Source organism: Durotheca rogersii (assembly GCF_024521655.1).
Source record: "Durotheca rogersii strain YMJ 92031201 chromosome Unknown GGS23scaffold_3, whole genome shotgun sequence".
Lineage (NCBI taxonomy): Eukaryota > Fungi > Ascomycota > Sordariomycetes > Xylariales > Xylariaceae > Durotheca > Durotheca rogersii.
This window is the reverse complement of record NW_026251234.1, coordinates 406,306-432,055: the sequence shown is the minus strand read 5'-3', so window position 1 is coordinate 432,055 and position 25,750 is coordinate 406,306. Positions and strand designations below refer to the sequence as shown.

The 25,750-nt window shown below is 52.7% G+C and overlaps 8 protein-coding genes across 8 annotated transcripts; 3 read left to right on the top strand and 5 right to left on the bottom strand.

The window, feature by feature from the left end:
* Positions 1 to 2,247: 2,247 nt before the first annotated feature.
* GGS23DRAFT_550947 (uncharacterized protein) lies at positions 2,248 to 3,669 on the bottom strand. Its single transcript, XM_051515322.1, has one exon. It carries the CDS (start codon positions 3,313 to 3,315, stop codon positions 2,731 to 2,733), a length of 585 nt encoding a protein of 194 aa, XP_051375227.1. The 5' UTR covers positions 3,316 to 3,669; the 3' UTR covers positions 2,248 to 2,730.
* A 732-nt stretch (positions 3,670 to 4,401) lies between these two features.
* Positions 4,402 to 6,867, top strand: GGS23DRAFT_550945 (uncharacterized protein). The gene is made up of 2 exons (XM_051515321.1): positions 4,402 to 5,254; positions 5,326 to 6,867. Exons 1-2 carry the CDS (start codon positions 4,720 to 4,722, stop codon positions 6,816 to 6,818), a joined length of 2,028 nt encoding a protein of 675 aa, XP_051375226.1. The 5' UTR covers positions 4,402 to 4,719; the 3' UTR covers positions 6,819 to 6,867.
* Positions 6,868 to 8,349: 1,482 nt separating this feature from the next.
* Positions 8,350 to 9,856, top strand: GGS23DRAFT_614986 (uncharacterized protein; the record flags this gene model as incomplete). Its single annotated transcript, XM_051520690.1, has 4 exons — positions 8,350 to 8,509; positions 8,569 to 8,808; positions 8,910 to 9,152; positions 9,282 to 9,856. 4 exons carry the CDS (start codon positions 8,350 to 8,352, stop codon positions 9,449 to 9,451), a joined length of 813 nt encoding a protein of 270 aa, XP_051375225.1. The 3' UTR covers positions 9,452 to 9,856.
* On the bottom strand, positions 9,551 to 12,341 carry GGS23DRAFT_550940 (uncharacterized protein). Its single transcript, XM_051515320.1, has one exon. The coding sequence runs from the start codon at positions 12,007 to 12,009 to the stop codon at positions 10,240 to 10,242; it is 1,770 nt and encodes a 589-aa protein (XP_051375224.1). The 5' UTR covers positions 12,010 to 12,341; the 3' UTR covers positions 9,551 to 10,239.
* A 1,810-nt stretch (positions 12,342 to 14,151) lies between these two features.
* Positions 14,152 to 14,843, bottom strand: GGS23DRAFT_550939 (uncharacterized protein). The gene has a single exon (XM_051515319.1). The coding sequence runs from the start codon at positions 14,753 to 14,755 to the stop codon at positions 14,318 to 14,320; it is 438 nt and encodes a 145-aa protein (XP_051375223.1). The 5' UTR covers positions 14,756 to 14,843; the 3' UTR covers positions 14,152 to 14,317.
* Positions 14,844 to 15,039: 196 nt separating this feature from the next.
* GGS23DRAFT_550934 (Zip-domain-containing protein) lies at positions 15,040 to 17,149 on the bottom strand. The gene is made up of 4 exons (XM_051515318.1): positions 16,544 to 17,149; positions 15,872 to 16,479; positions 15,686 to 15,804; positions 15,040 to 15,618 (listed from the first exon to the last, which is right to left on the bottom strand). The coding sequence occupies exons 1-4, from the start codon at positions 16,682 to 16,684 to the stop codon at positions 15,248 to 15,250; spliced, it is 1,239 nt and encodes a 412-aa protein (XP_051375222.1). The 5' UTR covers positions 16,685 to 17,149; the 3' UTR covers positions 15,040 to 15,247.
* A 318-nt stretch (positions 17,150 to 17,467) lies between these two features.
* GGS23DRAFT_550933 (uncharacterized protein) lies at positions 17,468 to 20,443 on the bottom strand. Its single transcript, XM_051515317.1, has 2 exons — positions 18,487 to 20,443; positions 17,468 to 18,338 (listed from the first exon to the last, which is right to left on the bottom strand). The coding sequence occupies exons 1-2, from the start codon at positions 19,814 to 19,816 to the stop codon at positions 17,680 to 17,682; spliced, it is 1,989 nt and encodes a 662-aa protein (XP_051375221.1). The 5' UTR covers positions 19,817 to 20,443; the 3' UTR covers positions 17,468 to 17,679.
* Positions 20,444 to 21,680: 1,237 nt separating this feature from the next.
* On the top strand, positions 21,681 to 25,584 carry GGS23DRAFT_550930 (uncharacterized protein). The gene is made up of 5 exons (XM_051515316.1): positions 21,681 to 22,346; positions 22,437 to 23,957; positions 24,075 to 24,633; positions 24,780 to 24,919; positions 24,976 to 25,584. The coding sequence occupies exons 1-5, from the start codon at positions 22,251 to 22,253 to the stop codon at positions 25,432 to 25,434; spliced, it is 2,775 nt and encodes a 924-aa protein (XP_051375220.1). The 5' UTR covers positions 21,681 to 22,250; the 3' UTR covers positions 25,435 to 25,584.
* Positions 25,585 to 25,750: the final 166 nt, after the last annotated feature.

The window sequence follows — 25,750 nt, the reverse complement described above, 5'->3', positions numbered from 1 at the left end:
AAAGGTATACCGATAGGCTAGGGTCGATATAATAACTTCTCGAATTATTAAAGAAGCTTAAAGGACTTCTAGGATTTATCCTAAAAACCGCGAAAAGCCGTTATCGTCGAGATTCGTAATTATAAAAGATAAAGGTATTCTTAGATCTCGGCCGAAACGGTCGGAGGTATCGGAGGTTATCGAAAGGCCGAAAATACCTAATTTCCTAACGTTATTAGCTCTAAAATACGTTAATATACCTTTAAACGGCTAGGTATTACGAAACGTTACTTAACGGTTTATTTCTATTAGTTCTAGGGCTAAGGCCGTATCGTAACGGTTATTTATTCGGAAAATTAGCGATGCCTTCGACCGGTAGGCTAATACGATCGCGACTCTTATAACCTAGCTTTAATATGAGACCGTTAAAAACGATAAGGCTATTACTAAAACGCGTAAGAAGATATACGTAGCGCTAGGGGAGCGCTTCGTTCGTATGGCGGATATACGGCGGGTAAAAAGGTCGTTAAGAGGTAGGGTAATATATAAGGACGAGGTAAGCGACGAGGAGGTACCTAGAGAGGCTAAAACGGCGCTAGGAACGCTTAAAAACGAAGTATCGTAAACGGAGGATTATATCAAGGTTATAACGCCGGAATTAAAGGGTTTTAATTAATTTTAATAATATAAATAGCTTTAATTATTAACGTAGTAGTTACTAGGTAATGCTTAATTTAGGTAGCTCGTAGAGGGGTAGCTCGTAGAGGGGTAGCTCGTAGAGGGGTAGCCTAACTTACTATTTCGTTTGTGATTCTCTCGCCTAATTATTTACGTTAATAGGGTAAATCTGCTGTTGCTAACCGTGTTACCAGGTGGACTACCGCCTCACGAGCGGCGACGCTGGCCATTAAGCCCGATTTACTGTTAAGCGCGTCTTCATAGTAAAGCTTGACGAGGCAACATGGCCTCGTCAGTCGACTTCACTTAAAAGATACATCCTCATCCCAAACGCCAAGCCAACTCCAAATATCCGGTTGACGGCCTCCTCTCAACGGAGGTGATTATGAAGGGGATCGAGTTACAGAACCCAAAGCAGCTTCCCCCCAACGGCAAAGAGTGCCTTCTGGTGATTAGAACGGTCGAGCCATAAACACCATTTATCTGACGCATGACCGGTGCCGGGTCAGTCATCCAGTACAGCAAGGACGGCCTCGATGAAACATTCACCACATGGGAGTTGAGCCTCTGATGGCTCCTAAATGAAGGCATCTCTCTGTACAAGGATCTATCGGGAATGCTCAAGCAAACCATAAATATATTTGAGAGCCCTGGCTTTGATTATTCCAAGTTATCATTCGGGTCAACAAATCGATAGGATATCAAAATTGTTATTTAGGGAAGCGGCCTTTGTTAATGTAAGCCCACGTCTGCAAGTCGAGAATGTAGGCGTCTACGTTTTACGTAACACAACCCCTACCTCTCTGGTTGACATATCAGCCCACCTTAGCCTGAAAGCCTACCCGGGTTCATAACTAACAATTACGTTGCTTGTTAACATCTAACCAAACGACCCCCTTTCTTTAAATAACTATCTTAGCCTATTCCGCATCCAGAACAAATGTCAGCAAATAACATTCTGAACGGTTCAATTTGTTGCGTCACCTGTTGGCCTGTTAGATCTTGATGATATTGGCGGCCACTTATGTGGCATCCACCGTCCCCCGCACGAAGTCTTCGGCCAGCGAAGCCTAGCCAGCTAGAATTCCCTCCGTTATCCCGGGAAACGTCGTCGCCGCGTAGCCTACGGACGTTAGAGAGAAACGGAGAGGGGGGAAGACGGGGACAGATCAGTATCAATCCTAGGTGCAAATATAAGATGCCATATCACCATGGTAGGATCTCTAAACAATACCTAATCATTCCCAGAACTTCGCCAAGGCCAATGAGCGCATCGCGGTTCCTACGCAGAGGGTGTACATAGTCGTGCCTCATCTTCAGAGCACTTACCTGAAATGCAAATAATATACCTACCCGCATGCCTACTCTCACCTCCCCACCAAAGCCCGATCTACTGCCTTTCTTCCCATATTGTGGCGGACTTGGACGCGGTCTTCCGTCTCGAATACAGACGAGTGCGCCTCATACCTCGCCTCCTCGCTCGCTCACCATACAGTGACATGTACCAGCTAATTCTCGACTCTAGTAAGGTTTCCAGCAGCTCGTCTAAACTCATGCACATCTGCAGTTGGTCACATCAACCGACGAAGCCTACATAACTAATCGATTAAAGGTAACGAAGCTCACCGCTCTCTAGCCTATCACATCTCTCGAGCCACCCCTTCGGTGTCCTGGGTCCTGCACCGATTGGGTTGGTTTATGGTTGTTAACTGGAGCTAAGGGTACTACAATATGCAACATCCCGATTTCAGGCCTGTCTTCTATCCAGCTCTCTTTCAGAGCAGGTCAGTCCGACATATGCAAGGGCTATGTTGGGTTGCACACCAAGAGGTCTGTGGCTGGGGGGGGACGCACCCCTCCCTATGTGGCAAAAAGTTGGGTGCGAGCAAATGACGGTGAAAATCGACAAACAGTGAGGTGAGGAGGCCAAGGGAATTTCTCCTAATTCGCCCGACTCTCTTAAGGCGCGCAGGTAAGCACCGGAAAAGGGACCTCCTATACGTTATGCTCCCCCAAGCGAGGTAGACCTGTGTAGGCTGGGTTGGATGTAAGGGCGTCGTCGAGTGCTATGTTCTACGCGCGACCCTCGGTTTTCCTGATGCTCAAGAACTCCTGCCCGTCGATATCCCGCCACTTCTTGTACACGTCCATCCCATGCGAGCCCACCATGACATCCGTCAGCACCGCGAACATGTCCTTCGGGTCGAAGAAAAACCGGTCCATCCTGCCCACGCCGTCTGGGTGCTCCCTCTGGGCATAGACGAGCAGCATGCCGTGGTCCGCGAGGTCGTCTCTCTTGGTCAGCACGACGAACACATTAGGGTACCAGGCGATCTCGGCGGCGCCGCCGTCACCTGGCTTAATGATATTTTTGTCCATAGCAGCGTGAGCTGCGACGACATCTTTCAATGTCTTGCCGGCAAAGTCGAAGGCGGGCTTGGCGGGGCGCGCGAGCCGGCCGGGATACTCGTATTCTTCGTACTCTTGTTGCGGGATGTTGGAGATCTCCTCTATCTGCGAGGCAGTCATGTCGGGGACCAAGCTGTAGATGGCAAATGAAGACGAGCCCGTATCAATGCCTTCAGCATACTCTTTCAGTAACTCAGGCGCCCGATCGGGGAGGGTGAGGTCAAGGTTGTGGGTCTGGAGGTCGGCCATGGTCGCGATGGCAGAAGACTTGGCAGATCAGTAAGCGAATAAATGGAAATGCAGCAGCTCGAAAGTGAGAGGGTCAATTTTGAGGGGGGATGATGGTTGCTCTTCTTGCACCCGGCCTCCAGCTGTTTAGCTCGCGGATCGTACCGCTAGGTATTACCCGACTAAGGTCGGCGATGACTGAGATCCCGAAAATCAAGTATTTATCGTATTGGCCTCGCCCGGGGTCGGTGCGAAGCCAGAATTCTCTGCGAGACGTCGATCCGATCAGAAGAAGTAATGAGGTGCAGATCAGCAACTCGACTTCGTCATGATTTGCCGGATGTACTACGGCGGATGACTTGCGTTACGTTTATTTAATATCTATTGTAAGAGACAAATCTAGTCATTGTGCCCCTGTAGGGACGCGCGAGATTTCGGAGTAGGTACTTTTGTGAAGACCGCACAGGCGCGACACACCCTGCACCGGCACTAAATCTGCTGTACCTCAGCGCTATGTGAATAACTTTAATGAGGGACCTTTTGGGGCTCCTTCGCCTTCTAGGGGGCGACAAACGACTCCCTGCAACACAGCCCCTGACTCTACGGCATCGATCCAGATGAAGTGATCGAGACTGCATTGAAGAAAGGACGGTCAGACTGATCAACCAGTGACCCAAACAATTTGTAGCTCTGTAGCTGATGATTTCAAAGCTTATTCAAGGATATCGAGAGGATAAAGTCGGTGTAGAAGATATGAGATGAGATATGATATTCCTTACTATAACGAACTGTGTTTATAATTACAATAGAAATTTTATTAAGGCTGATAAGAAAGCTATCTAAGGAGGAGAGTAGTTAACTTACAAAGCTTGAATGATACAGCGAAAGGCGAAGTGGCTGTCACTTTTTTTTCAAGTTAACCTTTTTAGTAGGTAGGTATAATGAGGGTTTGACTGTTTCCGGGATATTACCGGTCGTAGGTCACCGTGTACCGAGGAAGTACCAAGTTAAGGCATAATACAGCGATGTGTACTGCATGTCACAGAGCATACGGTGTTCCCAAGGCCGTTATCGCGTAATATTCTGCCGGGCGACCACCAACCACCTGCTGTTTCTCACCTTGCTGCCCCGATACCGAATGGCCAAAGAGATGTAAGACCACGTGACGGCACCCCGGGAAGCTCCAACAGCTTGGGGGCCTGGATGACATCCACGTGAGGTGGAGAGAGCTAGCAGCTGCTAGGTAGTAGCTGGCGACTTGCTGCCCACGCATCTACAGTACGCAGCTCACGTGGGTGGCTTGTCGGGACAATGCAGACCAATGCCCAATACACTGGCTGGCTGTACGGAGAAGGATAACGCAACCATGAGCGTAACGAAAAAGACCGCCACGGACTGACCAGAACCCGCCATAGTTCAGTGCCCATGTCCGCGAATACCTCGCCTTCAAGGCCAACGGCCGGTTACCAGTACTGTCGGCTGTCGTCCCCACGCTCAGTCCGACTCCTGACACTCCTCCCATCCCCCAGTCTCACTGCCGCCTTGGAGCTTACCTTGACGGAGGCAAGCCTTGAAAGTATTACCTCACAGGCCAAAAATGGCTTCGAGGCACTTTCCTACGTCTGGGGGGCACGAGTCGGCACGGTGCCTATTTCATGTGACGGCCAGCAGCTGTTGGTGACGCCAAACTGCGAGTCTGCTCTTCGACATCTACGGCTGGCAGGCCAAGATCGTGTCTTATGGGTCGACGCAATCTGCATAGACCAGGGCAGCGACACCGAGAGCGTGAAAGAGCGCAACACACAGGTGGCGCTCATGGGAGAGATCTACCAGAAGGCTGCGCGCACGCTGTGTTGGCTGGGTCCGGGAAACGACTTCACGACCGAGTTGATGGCGCACCTGGAGCGCATAGGGTCTTGTCCTTCGCAGCGCGCCTTGAAAAAGTTGCTGCTATTTGACTGTACGTGCGGGCAATCATCCTCGGATGCTAATGCATGGTAGTTGACGCATTTTACTTTGGCGGAGCCGCAGCAAAACTCAGGCAGCAGGGGAAAATAGACTCGGACTCCTCTGCTCTCAACCACATATTCTGCCACATTTGGCATTCTCGCATCTGGACAGTACAGGAGGCGAGTTTTTCTCGCGACTGCCACGTTGTGTGCGGAAAATGCAGCATCCCGTGGGATATCTATTTCAAAGCAGCTCGTTTTCTGGTGTTTGAAGAATTCATCGATGAGCTCGATACTCAGGCACAGAAGAGCTATATTGGAATTGACGTGCGGAATACTCTACGAGATTATCTTCTGGGCCGAGTGCCCTCGGAGCCGGACCCTAGCGCGGAGGATCTAGACGATGAGCGAGACCGAAGAGTCGTCTTCCTATCCTCTTGTCTCGCCGAATGCAAAAAGTTCCAGGCGACAGAGCCGAGAGACAGGATCTATGGGCTGCACGCACTGTATACGAGCCTAGGCATTCAGCTGCCAGCAGTGGAATATTCGAAACCGCTCTGGCGCGTCTATGAGGAAGCTGCCGTCGCCATGATCATGTGGTCTCAAACACTCAAGGTTCTCGGGGATGCGTGTCATGATCACCCTTCTTTCCCAAGCTGGGTGCCCGACTTCTCTGATGCCGATGTCAACATCTCTACACCGTCGGGCGACGCAACAGGGGGTTCCAAAATCACCGTACAATTACCGACAGTACTGAATCCACGACCCGGAGAGCTCTGTGTCAGAGGTAAGGTCGTTGGAAGAGTTGTGACTTTTGGGGGCGAAACCCCGGCTACCACCATCTTTCCGACGCGGCCTGAGCAATGTGAACTAGGCATCCTGACCCGCCCGCTTGATGGTCTCGTGGAAGAAGTTGATACCTTGCGTCTTTTGGTTGACAAAATTAGATTCTTCCGCCAGTTATACCGTCTCTTGCAAGATAACACGGAGTACTGCAGCGGAGACGCCGAAGATACGTTTCTCGACCTTCTGAGCCAGGACAGCTATTCCGAACCAAGCCGAGTTTTCAACATCTGGTTAGACATTCTAGAGTATCCTGACACGAACTATAGCCTGAGGGCTGGGGAGGATCTAGTGGCAAAGTGGCAGAGGGCCGAGTCAACCGCAGGAGCAGCGGGGTGGACTGCAGAGCTGACAAGCTGTGCCATCATCGCGGCTTCGTTAGTATCCAATCAGATTCAGCACGACGGAGGTCTTCTAGATTGCACTTCAGATATTCTCAACCTACTCAGCCAGCTATCCACCAATTTGAACGATAAGTCATTGATATTGGTACGCCTCGACTCTCTCCAAATAACGGCCCTCGCCACAGGAGTTGCTTCGGTGCAAGAAGGAGACTCCGTGGCGTTGCTAGAGGGAGCCGAGTGGCCCGTCGTCCTGAGGGAAGCAGAAGAAAGAAAATGGCATTTCGTTGGCCCGACGTTTGTGCCCGGCATCATGGATGGTGAGCTGTGGCAGGATGAAATCAGAGAAGTCGGCGGGACGACTGACTTCTGTGACTTTTGTCTCATCTAGGACGTTAGTATTCAAAATTCTGGATAAACCCGGTCACTAGGTACTTAGGTATTGTTGTAGCTTGAGTTCGCGCACCGTAAGCGCGAGGCTTCAGTAAACCCTAGTCTTAAGAGTGTTGCTAAGCGCCTGCTACGACATCCGGCCGTTTTCCCTCCAACGCCCACCACGGCGCGGTCCTCATTACGACGCGGTCGTCCAGGGTCAAGATCGGCCACCTCACTCCGCTCGGGAAGCTGAAAACCCTCGAAGACAGCCTCGAAAGTCTGCCTCACGCATCGAGTCGGCAAGGCTTGCATGAGGGTATGTGCGCACCTACGTTGAACAGAATGTGACACGGTGAGCAGATGAGCCCAGGCCGACCGTGCTCCAGCACACCCACTACACACCCACCACGCAGGTTAAAGCCGCAGCAGCACCGGCCCACTTACGACGAAGGAAACCCTCAATGCCTAGACTCGTCTTTTATTATATTGAGTTGATATATTAGCTAAGTGGGGGCGAGTCAGCAATCCACCCGCGACGGCAACTATTAAACCGAGGATAGAGGTAAGCCGTGTATAGAAGCATACCAAGCATATCAGCCTGCATATCCAAGCGAGGAAATATTGTGCGTTTTGGCGGTTCGCTCTCGTGGCCTCGCTGCCTCGATTGTAAGGCATACAAGACGTTGTTGAAAGCTGAACCTGTTGTTGTTGAATTGAAGGAATTAAGCTAGCTGCTGGAAACAGCTAAAATACAGCAATTTAAGGTCAATTGACTGTTGTGCGTTTCCTGCCATTTCCACCCATCACAAGGCACCGTTTTGCATGCCGTAGTGCCTCAGGTTGACACAATATCGCCCCTTGCATTTCACGTGACGGAGTATGAAAGTACGTGGAAAATGCTTGGTGTATCTATTCTCAGTTGGCGAGCAGTTAAAGGATATACCTCCTTCGATTGCGGGTGTGTTGACATATCAGCTTCTGAGAAAGCCCCTATTATAATTCCTTTCTTCTGCTCTAGTTGCCGATATTGTCACGTCAATATCTTATATAATATCAGGTCGAAGGCCGGCTTACGGGATTCTGGTGCGAGCAGTCTCATATTGGCGGTCTCATCCTACAATTACACCGCAGATACGGGCGGTTGAGACTATCCCACGGTATAAGAGAGCGATCGGCTTACGGGCGTGGTTACTTTTAGAACTCCTCGACGTAGATCTCGGGACTATGACGTTGCAATCGTGCCTCTATCGCAACTCTCCATATTGATCTGAGTAGGACGGTGGGACCCCAAATGTCTCTTCCTTGGGCAACTTAATATCAATACCTTTAGCGCTGATCGGTCACTCCTTCAACCCCGAGCAAGAGATTAATCAGTAAGCATTGCTGAACGGAAATAGAACGACGTACGCGACCGAATCATGGATATAATGGTAGTTTCTGTTTCTCATTCCATATATAAACCCCCTCAGATAGTCCCGTCTCTGCTCGAAATAATAAACTCGCTTTCAAGCTGTGCCCAAGACTCGGATTTCGCCTAATTCTTCAAAATGAAATCTGTCCTTCTTCTCACTTTCGCCGTTGGCCTATCTCACGTTGCCCCAGCATGGGCCGGGGCAATAAGCATAGGCCAGCTCATCGCAAAAAGAGCCCCGAAGCACATCGCCGTCGAGTATGACTGTGAAAAGGACAACGGGAGGGGCGGTTTCGGTGAGCCCTTCCGACAATATTATACCAACACAGAACGTCACGTACTTACGCCCAGACAGAAACCTGCAACACCATGTGCTTTGGCTTGCTCTGCCGGTCCGGTAACGACAAGCTCGAGTTCGACCACCCCGACGACGACACTAAGGCCGCACGGAGGAACAGCGCAGGATGTTCCCGTAACAATCGCTGCGGCGAGAGCCCCTACGGCTCGGGGTACGAGTGCGACGAGTTCCCTTTCGCAGAGACGACGGGGGGTGGTAGCCGGTTCAACCGCTGCGTGCTATCAAAAGGGCAGAAATGTGCGTACCTAATTCCGCGAACCCTCTCTCTCTCCCAGCCCACAACAAGGGGAGGTCTCCAGAGAAGCCGGAGCTGCTGACACACGGGCGGTATCTACCAGACCAAGGGGGCAAGATCCGAGCGTGGCGGGACGCGGGAAAATACTGCAACAAGGAGAAGGGCTGCACGATCTCGATAACGCTCAACCGCGCGTCGAACTACCGGTACTGCAAGCCGAGCCCCGACTGCACCAACGACGGCAACCTCTACGACAGCAACGGCAAGGTCAAGTGGCCCGAGAACAAGAAGTCGAAGCGGAGCACGGGCGCCGGCTACTACCGGCTGCGCAGCGGCGGGATTACCTGTAAGTGGCGTTCGAAGAAGTCTCAGACCCAACGTGAATCCTATTACCTATTACCGCCGAGACAAGGATCCCCCCCCCCCCCCCCTTCCCCTCTCCCCGGCCGGACGGCTAACCCCCTTTTGAAACCAGTCTCGCCGACTCCGCTCCCAATCGGGACGCTCGTCCTGCGCGACGTGCCAATCAACGGCACCCTCGACGACGAAGACGGACTAGTGGCGCGGCCCGCAATTCTCGATTACGGCGCCTTCGAGCAAGACACCCAGATCGTCGAGGACGAGGTCGTCGGGGTCCTCCTCTAGGAGGTTTGCGGAGAAACTTGTAGGGAGGGCGGAGCGGACAAGATGACAGACACATTACACACGCGTATCAAGGGAACTTTCCTGAAATGGCCTGGTAGAGTGGAAGTTGCTAAAGGCTATAAGAATTGACTATATACTCTCGTTAAATAACTAGTTTTCCCTATATTGCATAACCAGATCACCTTTTAGTGTCATCGTGATATTAATAAGTGGCGAAGACTTTGCTCGAAGGCGAGTCGCATAATAGTCAACTTATCATCGCAAAAGTCTATCCAGTTGCGTGGGTAGCGGTAAGAGATTCTGGTTGTATCTGGTAGTGTTTATAGGATTTCGTTCCGACATGATATCCCGGAGGCATTGTGACGTTTCGGAGAAACAGGTAGGGCTCGTAGAGTCCCCTCATGTATTATTAAGGTGTATTTCTATGCGTTTCACATAACACAGAGAGCGCCCGTTTCGGATTCCCAAGCTCCCAGTCGTGGGGGCTACCATCTCGCGTAGGCATTAATCGTTAACATTGTTTTGAACCTGGAATGTGTATAGGTACATCTGGTGAAGACGCACGACGTGAATTTAATCCAATCCCCGATACCTGAACGCCGCGCAGGTCAAGTTGCCTCCCGCCCCTCTCTTCCAAGATAGAACGGTGAGAGGTAAAACAGGCAGAATCACCCCCAAGATTATGTGATATACCAGGGCCCCAGTTTCATTACAGCCTGCTTCCGGGCCTAAAGTAGAGAGAGAGAAAAACCATAAAATTAAAGGCGAGCATCCACGTCGCTCGGGCCTCAGTGAGCGGCCACGATCCGCCTGTGGTGATCGCTCTGCATCAGATCCGCATATCCGGGGAGCACGGGGGTTTGCTCGCGGCGGCGAGGCTCGACGTTGGGCCGGCCGGTGAGCTGGCGGGGGCCTAGGTACGCGTCCGCCTCCTCGGCAAGCTCCTGGGCTTGGGCCTCCTCGAAGCTCGGGGGAAGTCCCGTGTCGTGCACGCCCGACGGGCTGACGCCGATCTGCAGCGGCAGGCCGAGCGTCAGGTGTGCGGTAGCTCCGCCGGACGCGAGCGACACCGTAACCCAGAGCACGTAGACGCGCGACGAGATGCACGAATGGAACGTGGGGATGAATGCTTTCTTCTGCGCTGGCAACTGAACTGGGATTTGTAGCCGGGCAGTGTAGGAGAACGGAGGCGATATGGTCTTCGTTTTGCCCTTCTTCGTAGCAGAGGCTTTGGAGGTGCTTATGGGAGAATGATCCGAGTCCGACGCTGAGATGACTTCGGTGCCGGACCCCGAGTCTGGCCTCGCTTGAGCCAGCAAGCGACGGCCCCATTTCGCGTCGTCGACGGGGCCAACACAAACCGAGGTCGTTCCAGAGTATGAGCCACGCCCGCCGGGGCCGAAGGACGGGTGCCCATCCTGGAGATTGGGGTAATGATTAATACCGTTGCAGCTGAAGTATGTAACCGCTGTGACTTTAGCGGACACCCCCGTGACCTTTGGAGGTATCACGTCGCTTGCAGCCGGTATGAACTCGAGCTCAAGCGGCACCGTGGTCGGCGTAATCGTCTGCCCGTCTGGACTGAGCATAGCTGCGCGTGGCTGGGTGCCCGTGAGAGATACCTTGCCGGACTTCGGCGACAAGATCGTCCTACGTAGCGTCTTCCGCTTGGACATAGTGTACAAATCGTCGTACTTGGTGATATTCAACGGTGCGTCTTCGGTAACAACTGGCAGGACTTTGATCTCTCGACTAGCCTCCATGATTTTCGTATGGGGTGCGCCCGCCTCTTCGTCTGCATATAATCGTCCTTTGATAGTATATTGGATTCGACTCATGTCGGGTGAAAAATCGTCCCTCTCCCAAGAGCCGAGCGTGGGCGGTAGTCGAACGTGATGTTCCTGGACGGAATCGTTCGCAACTTGATGGTGGCACGCGTTGAGCGTAAGAGTGCTGGGGATGACAAATGTGAACGGAACGTTGTAATTGATACCCGCCTCGAATATGCGCGGCACTGGGTACGATGATTCTGGAATCGGCATTGTGAGTTTGAGGAAGTTATGGGAAGTGGCTTGCGGAATGTTGACAGTGTCTATGCGGGTCTTGCTGGTTCCGAATAAGACAATCTGAAGGGCATCAAATCGTACATCGCTCTGGGGACTGATCGTGATATGGCCTGATATTTCTGAGGAGGTCGTGTATACTTTGGAATGATAATGGTTGTCGATGTGAATGGTCATGCTGGGCTTGGTGATGATGGATAGCTTGCGAGCATATCCGCCCAGCGTTCCCGCCTTGCTGCTCCCCGACGACGCACTGAACGACATCGCATCGGACCGAGCCTGTGACGCTTCAAACAGAAGAAAGAAGAAAATCCGGCGTCCAAACAGGGGGATGGGACTTCCTGGTTGGCAGCTCGATACGTAGCGAGGTGGTTCGGATGAGAGCAAAAGGTCTGCGGGGTAGGAGGGGTTTACGAAGGGAGGGAGGGGGGGATTATTGGTCTTGAAGTTGCGAGATGGTAGCCTTTGGACGAGTGTTTTTCTTCCTCCTTTCATAAAAGTATGCCGTTCTGAAGATGACGGGCGTTGCCGCGGAGTGTTGATTTAAAAAAGGGGCCAATTCTTCTATGAGACCTGCTTATGTAGTATGCATTCGTACGTATGTAGGTAGGTAGGTAAGTAGGCAAGCAGGCAGGCAGTAATACCAGCGATACGACGTTATGATATTAATAACTTGGCGTGGGCCGCGAAGCTCATGCCAAAGAGAATGGGGGCTGTTCTGGCAAAGCAAGAAATGCCCTGTACGCTTATATTATAGGAAAACCGTCGAGTTGGCAGCCGGTCCACTGTGCACAGGGTTCTTCTATTTGTAGTTGAGTCAACGCTTGAAGAGAGTGAAAGTTTTGCGTAGGTCATGGAACTAGAAAGACTCGCTGCTATTACGGGCTGCAGTAGGTTAGTTACCACCACTGGCAGAGCACAGCTCCGTTCTGACGTAACGAGTATTGGTTGGTTCCGCCCTTCGTGTCTCCCACTCCGTAGATGGAGAGACCCTGGTGGTCTGACGCGGAAGCGGACCTGTCCCGGACATGGGTTATCGCGCCATTGCAGGAGCAGCAATCAGCTTGGCTCTTCTTTTTGATTTGAGGTCCCAAGATCGTGGGCGTGTAGCTTTCCAGAACGCTCGGCCGGCCGCCTTGCCTCTAAAGGCGACCACTTCGAGGCTTTACCTCCAAAGGAAGAGGTGCCCAATAATGGTACGTAAAAGTAGCGGCTGCATACTAACGTAGTGGCATTGTTGGGTGGAGCAGAGAAGGCCGGCGGTCGAGTCGTCAAGGACCTCCCTCCTCTCCGGCATCCTTGCTAGGCACGGCCGTGATCCGCCCCCACTTTAAGGCTCCTCTGGCGAAGCTCGAGTCATCGAGGCCTAGGTCGACAATAACCGAGTGCCGTTACCAAGTACGAACACCGATCTCGGCTTTAAGGGGTTTCCCTACCGACGGGCACGTCTAACGGAGACCAGGACGAGTCAAAGCTCCGCTGTGCTGACGAACGAAGGACGGCAAGCTTGCCCAGAAGTCTCGCCCCCTACCTAAAATTTGACAGCTTCAGCGACAGCTGGGGCTGAGACCCACCACGACAAGCACTCGCAGGTCCACGCCCCCATGTCGTTATTTCTGTATTGTCTGTCCGTATAGGGCGCACGCCCTTCGCCATGCACTAAGCTCGCCAACCTATGGCATCGAGCCGTGAGACATGCCGCCTACTAAATCGGGGAGAGAGGCTTATCGCGACCAGAGCCAGCCGGTGCTGCGCTCGATAAGGGCGAAGAGGACGCGCTTCGACGACGCTCAGCTGGGAGCCGGAATATTCGCCCCGCCTCGACGCGACGAGCCGCGCCCTCCACGGAGCCGTCTCGTTTGTTTCGGGCGTGCAGATGGCGGTATGTAACGAAGGCATGGTGCGATTTTGCGGTGGATAATCGTGCTGCCGGCACCTTGCCAGCACCTCAAAAGGCGTGATCGTGATCGAGGTCAGGCTGCATGGAATAATACTGAAAATGCCTAGGGCTCACCACCCACCCGAGCGCCTGGCTGGCGTCGGAAGTAGCACTAGTCCGCAACCAGGCACAGCAAACGGCGGTACTAGATTGGATACCTACCAACCCACCCGTAGATTACACCTAGGTATACGTAGGATGGAATCGTCCATGATCTTTCGCGAAGCAGAGGGGACAGGTCTTGCGTGTCGGAAACGCCTGGATGGACTAGACCACATTGCACTAGGTGGGTTGAGATGTTACAGTATGTATACACGAGCCATGCTGGCACGGTAATATGTGACCGCAAGGTCGTTCTTCCTCGCTCTGGGCTGACAAGGACAGGTTCATTAGGTAATTACTACCTAACTAGTAATACCTACCTAACCCGTAAGGATTTCAAAGACACCTAATTATAACTGTACCCTGAGTGTTATTACAGGCTTGTTTATTTCTTTTTCTTTTCTTTTTTTCTCTTTTTGAATATTAGAGGTTTCTTCTCTTCTCGCTCTCCCGGTTCATGCTTACGGGGAGAATACTTTTAAAGATCCATACTCACCATACGTATAAGGAGGTACCTCAGGCATTCCAAGGTTCGGGAGGTAGGCCGGGAGGTAGCTAAGGTATATTACCAGTGGATACGTGGAACTTGGGTAATTCGCCAACCGACTTCGGCCAAGGCCGTGTGGATGGTCCGTGTCATGCACACTCGCCTACCTCGAAGCTAGGTAGCACTACTGCTGCCAACAAGCGACCAATGCCTTCAGCTCCCGTCCACAGCTACCAGGCGACGGATCCCTACCTCGACATGCCTACTTACCTCCTCTAAACACCTACGTGACGACTAGGGGTATGAGGCGTACGGCAACGCACGGTCAACCGACCGGTCCGGTACGGATCTATCGATGGCTTAGCGACAGGCAGCCAACCAGCCGAGATAAAACGACATCGTGGGGATATTCTCGCTCCCGCACCTGAGTTTTCCCGCCCACCTGACTTCTCCACTCGGTATACGCGCTTCTGTGCGTCCAAAGCACGGAAGTATTCTGCGCGGCGAACGTCCGTATGCGTATACCTAGACGAGGCCTGCGACAGGCAAGCGGGACGGATCACCGAAGGCATCGGGAGGCGGTCCCGGTACGCGCATCTCCACCTCGCCATGGCACGTACGGAAACTCTCGATCTGATGGCCGTTTCATGGCACCACGTGGTGGCACTATGACATTGATCAACCATGCATAGCATGCATAGCATGCATGCCATGTATGGAATACTCCTGTGCGCGTCGTGAAAATCAAGAGCTCCAGTCACCCATATCCAAACGGCAGCTCGCACATCTAGCTGCAGGAACGGGCACTATGGAACCTGAGGTACCATGCGCAAATGCGCCAATGCGAGACCCTCTTGGCATCTCTAAGGCCCTCTCGGCCTCATATGTGTGGCACTGCGGGTTCCACTGCGGCTTGTAGCGGAAGCATGGGTGACGGTCTCGGGGGTGGATGGATGGCCCAGCGGCTCAGGTCGGCATATCATGGGGAGCGTAAAGGAAAAAAAAAAAAAAAGCCCAGACCCGTCCGAGACTGACACAACCTGGTGGGATGGTAATTAGGTGCCTAGCAAACAAACAAAAAAACAAGACAACTCCCCTGTGGGTGCCTTACATGTGATAGCAGACATGCTACGCTTTGAAACAACATGTCTCGTAAAAGGCGTCACGCTGACCTGTACACACACTCTTCGTCGATACAAGTGCCTTTAGTTCCATGAAATATACAGCATGATCCCGGCGCCCAACGCGATGGCAGCAAATTGGATGAGGGTCTTCCGAAGCTCCTCGAGCTTTCGCGGTCCCGTCTCCAGCAATTCCGGTATCACTGCCACGGTCCCGACGTAGAGGAAAGTTCCGGCAGTGAAGGGGAGCAACAGATCGCCGTAGGTAAGGCTGGTGCCCCAGATACCGCCGCTCATGCCGATGCCCTTGCCGTCCACGCCATTACCACCGCCGAATTCCTGGACGGCGATGCCGATCAGCGTCCCCAAAAGGGCTCCCAGAGCTGTGACGAACTGCGCTCCCATGGCGGCTCGCTTAGAGAAGCCGGATTGCACGAGCAGAGCGAAATCACCAACTTTGCCGCAGAGGTTAGCGTCTGGCTACATCGACCAGGGAGGGGTGTGGTCGGATGGGTGAATCACCTTCGTGAGGAATCTCGTGGAAAAACACGGCTACGGTAGTCGTGGCGCCAATAGTGGGCGACGCATAGAAAGACGCCGACATGGCAAGGCCGTCCGTTATGTTGTGAGTAAAGTCGGCACTATTACACGCGAGTTAGGCAAGGGTTGTCAAGGCCACGTACATACCGTGAGAACCACTATGCTCACATCAGGTTAAGGTAACCGCCTAGCCTGACGCTGGGATTTATGTCCTTTTCCTCCTCCCTCTTCTCGTCGGCTGTTGCGCTGCCCCCCTCCTTCTTGCGTCTCGTGGCTTCCGTCTGGGAGACTTCCACCGAGCTCGACGTGGCTTTGGTTTCGGGCTGCGCGCCGTGGGAGTTGCTCTCATGGCTGTGGTCGTGTCCCTCGCCGCCGGTCGCAATTCGTAGCCCTTTGTCCATGGCCACAAATGTCATGAAGCCGACCATGATGGCGACGCCTAGGAGAAGGTTTCGGTTTGGCTCGACGAGGACAAGCCGCACGTGCTCGGGGCTATCCTCTCCGAGAAAGATCTCGGGGAGTAGATGGAATAGCGTGTCACCCATCAACCCCCCTACGGCGAACGCCACCATGACGGACAGCGAAGAAGGGTCGATGTTCGGCGGGCACAAGGCCAGCAAGAAGTTGGGAGGTCCCGAGATGTACAGCGTCGCGAGGAGAGCGTTCACGGCAGGGCTACCGGGGAAGAGGACCGCGAAGATCTGCTCCGTCACGGTCGAGGTTGTAGAGGCGGCTGCGAGCTTCTCGGCATTGAGGTCTCGCACGACCGCACATGACTAACACGCCAGTCAGCAAGGCGCATTTCTCAGGAAAACGATGGCCTGCTAAGGAAGAACATACCTGGAGCTTCTCGTCCAATTCCTCCAAGCTCAGAGAGGCACGCGACGCGCTCGGGGTGCCCTGGCTAGCTGCGATACCGGAGGCGATCGCGGCGCCTAGAAATAGCGGCACAATCCAAAGAATCTGACGTGTCGCGCCCATGATGTTTTGAGAAGGATGAGTCTCTCTTCGCGTAGTGTATATCCCGGGTTCTATGAGGCGTAAAGAGACGAAGAAAGGCGTGAGGAGACGGTATGAGCTATGAGGTAGGTACTTAGGCTCTATTTCCTCTGGGGGCTTGGGAGACAAGCCCCCGACTCAGGTATGTATGTAACTATGTGGCGGGCTTAGGTACATAACCACCTACTAGCCAAACTACTGATGTAGGCTGACTAATATCGGCTCCCCTCGTAATTCCTGCAATTCCTGTTAGGACGCGTCGGCATACTGTTTGTCGAAAATACTGAGAAATCCCCCTGGAGGCAGGCCGTATGTAGTCACACACATAACCATAAGTATAATTTTATCTTATCAGATCGAACCCCATGTCCCCTGCGCTCTGGATGCAGTGCGCGTGGGGGACCTTGAATAGCCTTAGCTCTGTTCCCTGATGTTACAGCTTCTTCGTACCTATCTCTTTCAACACCCTACCTACTCAAAAGACATATCATAATTACATGCAAGTAAACTAAACATAGAATAAGCTACAATTCATGTATAAATAACGTATTAATATAACGTAGCTCGTAATTACTTTAAGAATACCGTTATCTGACTTATTTTTCTTCTATCAAATATATATATATATATATAATATTTTTTAAAATTTAAATTTATATATAGAAAAAAATCACAACCTTTTATTTAGATTAATATAAGATTAAAAATGTAATTTAATTTAGAACAAGCAGCAAGTACTTTATTATAATAATTGAATTATAAACTCTCTCCTGCTTGTCTAGTTTTAGTTATTGACTTGAAGCTGTCTTTATATTAAATTCACTCTTCGCACTCTTATACATATTTAAAAGCTCGTCGAAGCCGCCATGGGAAGGTCTAGTAATATAGGTACTGGTTACGACGCCTCTATATAACGACATTAAATGCATTCCTCATTGTCTTCCTTGGTTCCTGTCCCAGTCCTCGACCCATGGTATTTATACCAATTCCCACCCGATGAAAATTGCCCAGTTCATGCTGTAAGCGCCACTGCTCTTCGTCCGGAAATACTCCTCTTTAGTGACACCTCGGGCGTCTCTCTTATTCAGTGTCGTTAGGGCGTATAAGAAAATACTTTGCCCGGGAGCCCCGAGATCTCTCGCTGGGATATCTACCCACCACCAGAACCCATCCGTTTCGAGCGGCACCAGGTCTTCTTTTCTACCGTCCACGCCGTGAATCTTCATCAAAAGTAAATAGCTCTTGCCCTTCCCGTGTCGTTCGGGAACCCAGTGCTCGCAGATTTTGGAAAACTGGAACCGGACTACCTCGCCGCTGTAGACGGGGATCTGCTTCTCGGCAGGGCTGAAGGTGAACTCAGAAACGCCCTCCTCCATGGTAGTACCGTACACTTGGGCCTTTTCGCCGCGGACCGGTCCGATGATGTATTCCTCCCAGGTCGGAATACGACCGTCGCTTCGAAAGAAATATCGCTCATCCTTTGGGAAGTGCTTTAGGCCAAAAAGTTCGTTGTTGAGGTAGAACTGCAGGGGATTGAACTGCTTGTGATATTGCTGATCACTTACTGAACCTGCTCCCCAGCATGCATCGAGCAGTTTCCACTCCCCGTTGTCTATGCAGACCGCATTCCAGGCATCTGTCCCGCCAAGGATTAGCAATCTCTCTACGTTGAGAGTCCAAGGGATTAGAGAGAGGTAGGTCCGTCCTGGGTTCGGAAACATGAAGGGGCAAGAAAGAGGAACTAGCGGAGAGGAGACGGGGTGATGAGACGGGGTGATACATACGGCCTGTAGGGTCACGCGGCGGGGGTGGTTGGCCACTTTTAAGAGGTTTATAGCCGAAGCCCTTCCCGTGCCCGCTGACTACGACGCATTGCAGTCCAGCTCTCTGGGCGATAGCTTGATAGACTTCTGCATAGCCTTGGCAAACTGCCTTGCCGTAGAATATGGTCTCTTCTACACTTCTACCCTTGATACACTTTCCAAAGAACTCCTCCACATTGTAGGCAATGTTATGGTGACACCAGGTGAATATGGCCCTTGCCTTGTCAGTGGCTGAAGAGAATGGGCCGCAGAGAACGCCTGCCAAGTAACCGACCGGGTCGCGTCTCGAGAGGGATTGGTAAGGGTGTTGTGCAGCTACGCTATCCGGCGCTGAAAAGTCTCTACAGACTAGACATGAGGCGGCCTGGTTTGAACTCGCACGCACAGCAACCGCATCGATTTCCGCAAATGTCGGCCGCGAGCTGATCGGGACGGGGGGCGGTGTCTCGTTACTAGGCCTCGAGCCAGGTTTCGAAGGGGCCGCGAGGGCAATCGTCGGTCGGACAAAGGCAGAAGGTGGTGGGGGCAGGCGCCGCGGGGCCGCGGGACTTTCGCCAACGTGCGAAGGAGCTGACGGCTTCGCAGGCCTTGAGGGTAACTTGGGAAGCAGATTGGGCCTTGGTCCGACTTGAGGCACCGTTGGTGCAGACCGCGCAGGCAGAAGAGGGGCCCTGACGATTTCCGCAGCCTCTCTCTCCGCTGCCTCCTTGGCTGCTTGCGCCTCTCTCTCTTTTCTCGACGGGGGAAGGGGAGGCAGCTTTGCCTGGTCTAAGGTGGGAGCGAGAACTCTTCTTGTAGGTTGCGTCTCGGTCGATGTCGTGCTGGTGCGGGAGGAAACGGGTTTCAGCGACAAGTTCGATGCGCTTGATATGTGCGACACTTCGGACGAATTGGAACCTCTCCTGCTGTTCAACGGCTGCGCCGACGGTCGACGCGCCGGTAGCGCAGGCGAGGACTGGACTGAACTCTTCCGATCAGGGAGCGGCGGAGGTGTAGGACGGGTGGGCAGGCTTGGGGAGGCGTCGATGGCGCGGTCTGTTAACGTATTGGTTCGTTGCGGGAGACTAGGTTGGCTACCCTCCTGTGATCGGGCGGGTATGTTGGGACTTTGCGATGCGGTACCGTTTGTACCTGCAGTTGGAACCCGAGACGGAGACCGCCCAGAAGCGGGAGGGGGCGGAGGAGGGGGTCGTCTGGCGGAAGAGGGAGGAGCAGTGAAGTTTTTCTGTTTGTTCAGCGCAGCGATGCGATCCGCGAGGGAGTTGAATTTGGGTTCTTCGACATCAGCCATGTTGAAAGAGAGGTGAGGAGGAGCGTATGGGTGTACGAAAAGCGGTTGGCCGATCGATCATAACAGCAGCAGTAGTAGTGACCCTTCCGTCTCGTTTATCCGCATACCGAGTTGGGGCAGACGAGGTGGTTAGTAGTACTAGCGTGGTTATGGTTTCTGATGGGAAAAATAGCCATGACCCCCAACGGAAGCGAAATTAAGGCAGTGGCCTGGGACAGGCGCAGCCAAGTCGCATCAAGGGCTGAAGAAATTGCTCAGTGAAACCGAACACAGGTAGTGAGAAGTGGGATGGATGGAAACTCGATATACAGGGAGCAGGTGGCTAATATAAACGAAACTCGCAAACTCGATACTGGGAATGATGCTAGGAGTCACTAACGTCAATGGTATGAGAGTGGTGAGAGGCGGAAAACACACAGAAGCGTCCAGCGGGTAGGCAATTAGATGGATAGATAGGTATTAGCGAAGGTCGTTATCTCGTGTCAAGACGACGACGGAAAGCGGCACAGCAGCTGACATCCAAGTCTACACAGCCCAGCGCGGGAAGCGGAGCACCGGCCGATCCTTGATTCCCCTCATATCCAGGAAAAGCGAGGCCCTAACCCACCTACGTCTCCGAGTTATCTTGCGCTTGAGTTAGGTGGGTTAGGTAATACTTGATGCAGTAGAGGCCAGGTAGGTACCCATCTTATTCTTAGGTCCCTAAGATGGGGATCTCCGTCTCCCTACCAGGAGGCTAAGCCAAAGCTGCACTACCTAGCGCTCCGCCACCACGAAGAATTTCACGAGAATGCCATTCCCTAAGTAGGTACCTAGGTAGGTACCTTCTTTTGCCTCCCGCAAGACAACTAACTGCTCGACTTCGCTGCCTATAGATAAATGCTCGCGTACCTGCGTCTACCTTGGACGCGACTGTCGAAAAAAGCTCTCGGCCTACTCGGGAATTAATTAGCTATGGGTGTGTCACTTGTTGCTCGCAGGTCTTCTTTTTATTTTATTTTATTAACGGCGCGTAGTGATTCGAGTTTTCGGCAGAATCCAATCTCTGAAGGGAGGGCAAAGTGAAAACGGACGCGCAAGTTTTCAGGTTGGGTATTGCTGTGTCCGCTCGCCTTCAACTACCTTAGGTACCTCCTAGCTTCAAGTACAGTAGGTACCTAAGGTACACAAGGCGCCTCAGCAGCAGCTTTTCATCGCCTAAGCCATTCAAGGTGCCTACGCAGGAAGCACCGAATGATAATTCGTCCGGTAGACGACTGTCAGAAACTTACATCTCACGATCAGTATTTTCCATTTATATGGTCGTTGACCTAGTCGTGATATACCTCCGACCCGTCTGGTAGGAGTCACGTAGGGAACGCATAGTCGTTGCGTAGTTCATGTCTTTCTTTCTCACATGGATGATATTTCTGCTTAGCGGCTCTGAAATCTTTCCGGGCTCTGTTTTTGGGTTAGTCTGTTGCTCGTCGGTAGCGTCGCAAGGCACGAGCCGTGGTGACATATACTATACACCTAGGTGCCTAGGTGGGTAGGAGGTAGGTACCTATGTAGGTACCTAGTATGAGTACCTAATGTACTACCTCTATTATTATCTATATGTAGGTACGTGCTTCGGTGTCTGAGCCAGGCCTGCGTCCCTGTTCTTTTGTTGGCGGGGTCCCGCCGGTCCCGCCTTTCTGGCCACCGATGCCTTCCCCTGTTGTCCCTGTCCCATCCTCGAACGTTCCTACCCAAGCATCCAAAACGGCACCAAGTGATCAGAACTCGCCACCGATAACTTATCGCTCCCGTCCACGCAAAAGGTACCTGAAGCTAACCAGGTACCTACTTACATCTAACATATGCCCGGCTTCCAACCGTCAGCGCCACGCCCACTCTCTTCCGCAGGTGTCTCTCACCGACCTAAGGTACCTGACTACCTATCTCTACCTACCTAGGTAGCTTCTACCTCTCAAATAGCATCCCTATCCGCACGCCTGCTCTGTACACCTAGGTACAGGGCTATCCGGTTCTGCAGGGCTACGGCGCACCGCCACCGCAGCCATCCCTCCCTCCCTCCACGGTTGGCCCAAGGGGGGCACCCGACCCGGCGCATTCCACTCCTACGGAAACCACGCTTCGAGTGGGCGCGGCGGAGATTCCGGCCAGCTGCTGTGAACATCATCCCAAACGAGACGTCTGAACATCATCCCAATCGAGACGTCGGAACTGGTTCGGCCTGCCGGCTTGCTTTCCATCACGCCAGGTGGCATCGGGTTGAAGATCAAACAGTACCTATCTACCTACGTTGTCCGTCGCCGTGTGTGGAACTGAGACAATCGACGACGAATCGGGACGCTCTGCCATTCGCCATCCACCATTAAAAGCGTCTATCCGTACTGCTGCCCTGCCCTGCCCTGCCCTGCCCAGAAGAACTCCCGCAGTGACCATCGCCATGGACGCCAACGCCGACGCCTCTGTTAGCATGCCTGCTAAGATATCCAGTGTTCTGGATTTACCCGACGAGATCCTCAAGGAGATCTGCAGTCATGTCAGTACCCGACCCATTCTTCGCCAGACGGCCAATCTCGCCTACGTTCCTGTCCGGATTATATGTGGCTGACAAGCGTGAATCTTGCAGTGTCTCCAATGCGACTGGATTTGTCTCTCCCTCGTCTGCAAGCGATTCCGGGAGCTCGCGGCTGCCCAGCTATACCGAAACTTCCACATTGTCTTCCCTGATGAAGGTGATTCGTGCTTCGACTCGCCAATCGACGGCCTCGCCGGTGGCCTGGCTACCTTCGTCTCGAGCGACTACAACTATGCGAAACACCTGAGGGAGATTTCGCTCGACACGCTTAGTGTCGGCGATAAGGCAGAGACCGCCTACAAGCCCTACTTGGCTTCTGTGAGCTGCGGGAAATTTATGAATACCTTATTACTTCTTACTTTGCGGAAGGCAATGTCTCTCGACTCTTTCCGATGGAATATCCGTGTCGAGCTGAGCAGACCCGCCTACAAGGTCCTGCATGGCATCCAGTCTTTGAGGCATCTTCATCTTCGCCTACAGGCCGGTCCCTCGCTGTACGAACCGCCGCCGCCGCTTCCATATCCTACCCCTCCCTACGAATATACGACGTCTGCTCCGTCAACGCAATGGGTCAACCCTGGCGGAGGCCCTCCTGAGCCTGTTGGGACTTTGTATGGTCCTCCTCCTGTGACAGCCTCGTTGCCGGCTGTCAAGTCGATCTGGAAGCATAGGGCGTCCAAAAAGCCGATTCTCGCTAAAGAACCGCCGACGATCTCGGGTTTCCAGAATTTAGAAAGCCTGAGCGTGCTTGACATGGACAGTCTTGATATAATCACCGAGATCAAAGCGTGCGTACGCAATTCTTCCTCGACATTGCGAAAATTAAAACTGTCTTTCTCGGATGGCCTTGCAAAAAGGGCGAGAAAACCGTGCGTGGATGCAGATCTCGACGAGTCCGAAGATGATGAGTTCCAAGTAGTCCCCCTATCCTTAACCCCCAACTACGACAACAACGGGCCGGCAAAGGTCTTCAGGGCCCAGGAAGAACGGAGGACGCAGGAGTCCGTATTGGGTCGCATATTTGAGGTCGAGCCGTACGTTGCAAAAAGCTTTCTAGTCCCAAGCGAAGACCAGAAAGAAGAGGATCTGTCCGAACAAGTTGCCTCGCCTGAGGGACAGCGTTTCATTGATCAGGTCAACGAAGTCTTCCGCCGCATGGTCGCGCATGTTAATGGAACCACCGATTACAGATATCTAGGCCAAGTAGAGAGCTTAGACGCAATCGCTAAAGCAGCCAAGCAATATGTCAAGTCCGAAGAGGCCAGAGTCAAGGCCGCTTCGGCTCAGGGCCCATCCAATCCCAGGGAGTCGCCTCCATCCTCGCAGGAGCCCGAGGCAAAATCTACTCCCGGTGGCAGCACGAACGACAACGTCGTCATGCCGGGTACCGGGGAGACGTCATCTCCGGCGGACGACCGCTCGGAGCACCCAATCCGGCAGAAAAGCAACATCTACGACGCGAACCCCGATGATATAGACATCACCGCCCCTGAGGAGCAATTGGGGACCGAACTTCAACCAGCCATTGACGCGGACCTTCCGTCCTCAGATAAGCCTGCCATCACAGCAAGAGTAAGCACCACTTTCTCTGGTGCGGGCGAGAGAAATATAATTGTCCAATGCCGTAACCTGCGCGACTTGAATGACACGTTGTGTCAATTAGAGAAGAATGCTGACGCAATCTCGAAGGAGACACGGGATATTGACAGCTTCGACGAGGACGCCGAGAGTCGGCTTAAGGAAGCTCGGCAGCGCCTGGAGTCTATTCATCGTGATGTAGTAGACATCCAACATGAGATGAACGTGGTAGAGGCGGAGATTGACGATGCCACTGCCCAGGCAGTCCTGGCCCGAGACAAGAAAGAGGCCAATCGTGACATTAGCGAATATGCACGGGACACGAGGGGCATCGGCCTTCACTCCCTCAGCATACATCTTATCCCGGTGAAGGCTTCGGTTCTGGGGAAGGCCATAGACTTGCACATGCTCAGGAGGATAACCCTACTGAACGTTGGCGAGCAGAAGAAGTTTTGGGCCTTGATGATGAAAGAGAACAACCTTAGGCCGTTGCCGCTGAGGAAGGTCTTCACTGATGATGTCTGTCTGCAATTTTTGCAGCTGGTTTCCGAGCTCGACTGTGCCCACGAAGTTTTCATGCTTCAGCGTTCAGCAAAGTACAAGCCGGAAAGCTTTGCGCCAAACCCGGGGACGACGATTGAGCAAATACGGAAATTCGTTCTACGGAAACGTGCGTATCCCTACTTTCCGTGCCCCGTTTCGATCTACGAATACCTATATGGGATACTGGCGACCCCAAGTCCACCCCCTCCCCCTCTAACCCAAAACTATCACCAAGCATACTGGCGAACAAAGGTTACTAACTCTCGGTCATAGATCTACCCACCCTCAAACGCCTCATGATCAAGAACCAAGCAGATGAATCCTGGGACCTAGACGAGAAGACGACCCAGCTGATTTGTCGGCGGGGCAAAGCCCTAGAAGAACTAGCTGTAATCATGGGAATGCGCGCGATCGTGAGTATCGACAACACCCACCACCACCTTATTGAAAGGCGACTAACAAAACCTAGCATATCTTGATACAGCACATACATGGCCTCGTCAACCTCCGCGCACTGCAGCTCGTCTCGTTCAGGACAGAAGACACCTGCCTATCCGTCGTGCATGAGACCCGCCGCTTCATAGCTGACGCTCTTTCCCACCATCCCATGCTGAAGCTTGAGTGGCTTTCCTTGGGTGACGAAGGGAGAGCTACGAGAATTGTTAGAAAGTTCGAGGTCCCTAAATCCGCCCAAAAAGGTAGGGGCAAGGGTAAAGAGGTTGCCACCAGCCTACATGGCGATGGCAACAGCAACTACCCGGTGATGCCTATCAGCTGGGATACTGAGAGTGAGAGTGACGAAGATGAAGATGACGACGGCGGCAATTTTCCTCGGATTCCCAGGTTAGAACTGGTTGAAGGCTTCGCATTCTATGACGTTTTCGGCGTCCGGATCTTCAAGAAGGAGGTCGCGAGTGGCCGTCTGTAAATGAGCATTAGGAATACTGGTGGCGTCGGGCGGCATTTTCTCCAAAAACACAGGCGGATCAATCTTCACTAGTCGGGAGAATACCCCCTCGTTTGATATTTGGTAGAACGGCGTTGAGCGAGGAACTAAAGAATATACCAGGTTTCCCCAGCTATTGATGTGATCAAGTTCGCTGACGGCGAGGCGTAAACTTGCCGGTATACTAGGGCGTATCGCATAAATGCCTTGATGCCAATTCCTTCCAGTTCAAGCCGGACACTCCCTGAAAATACCATATTAGGCAGCTCTCGACGCTGGATACGGATACGGAAACTCA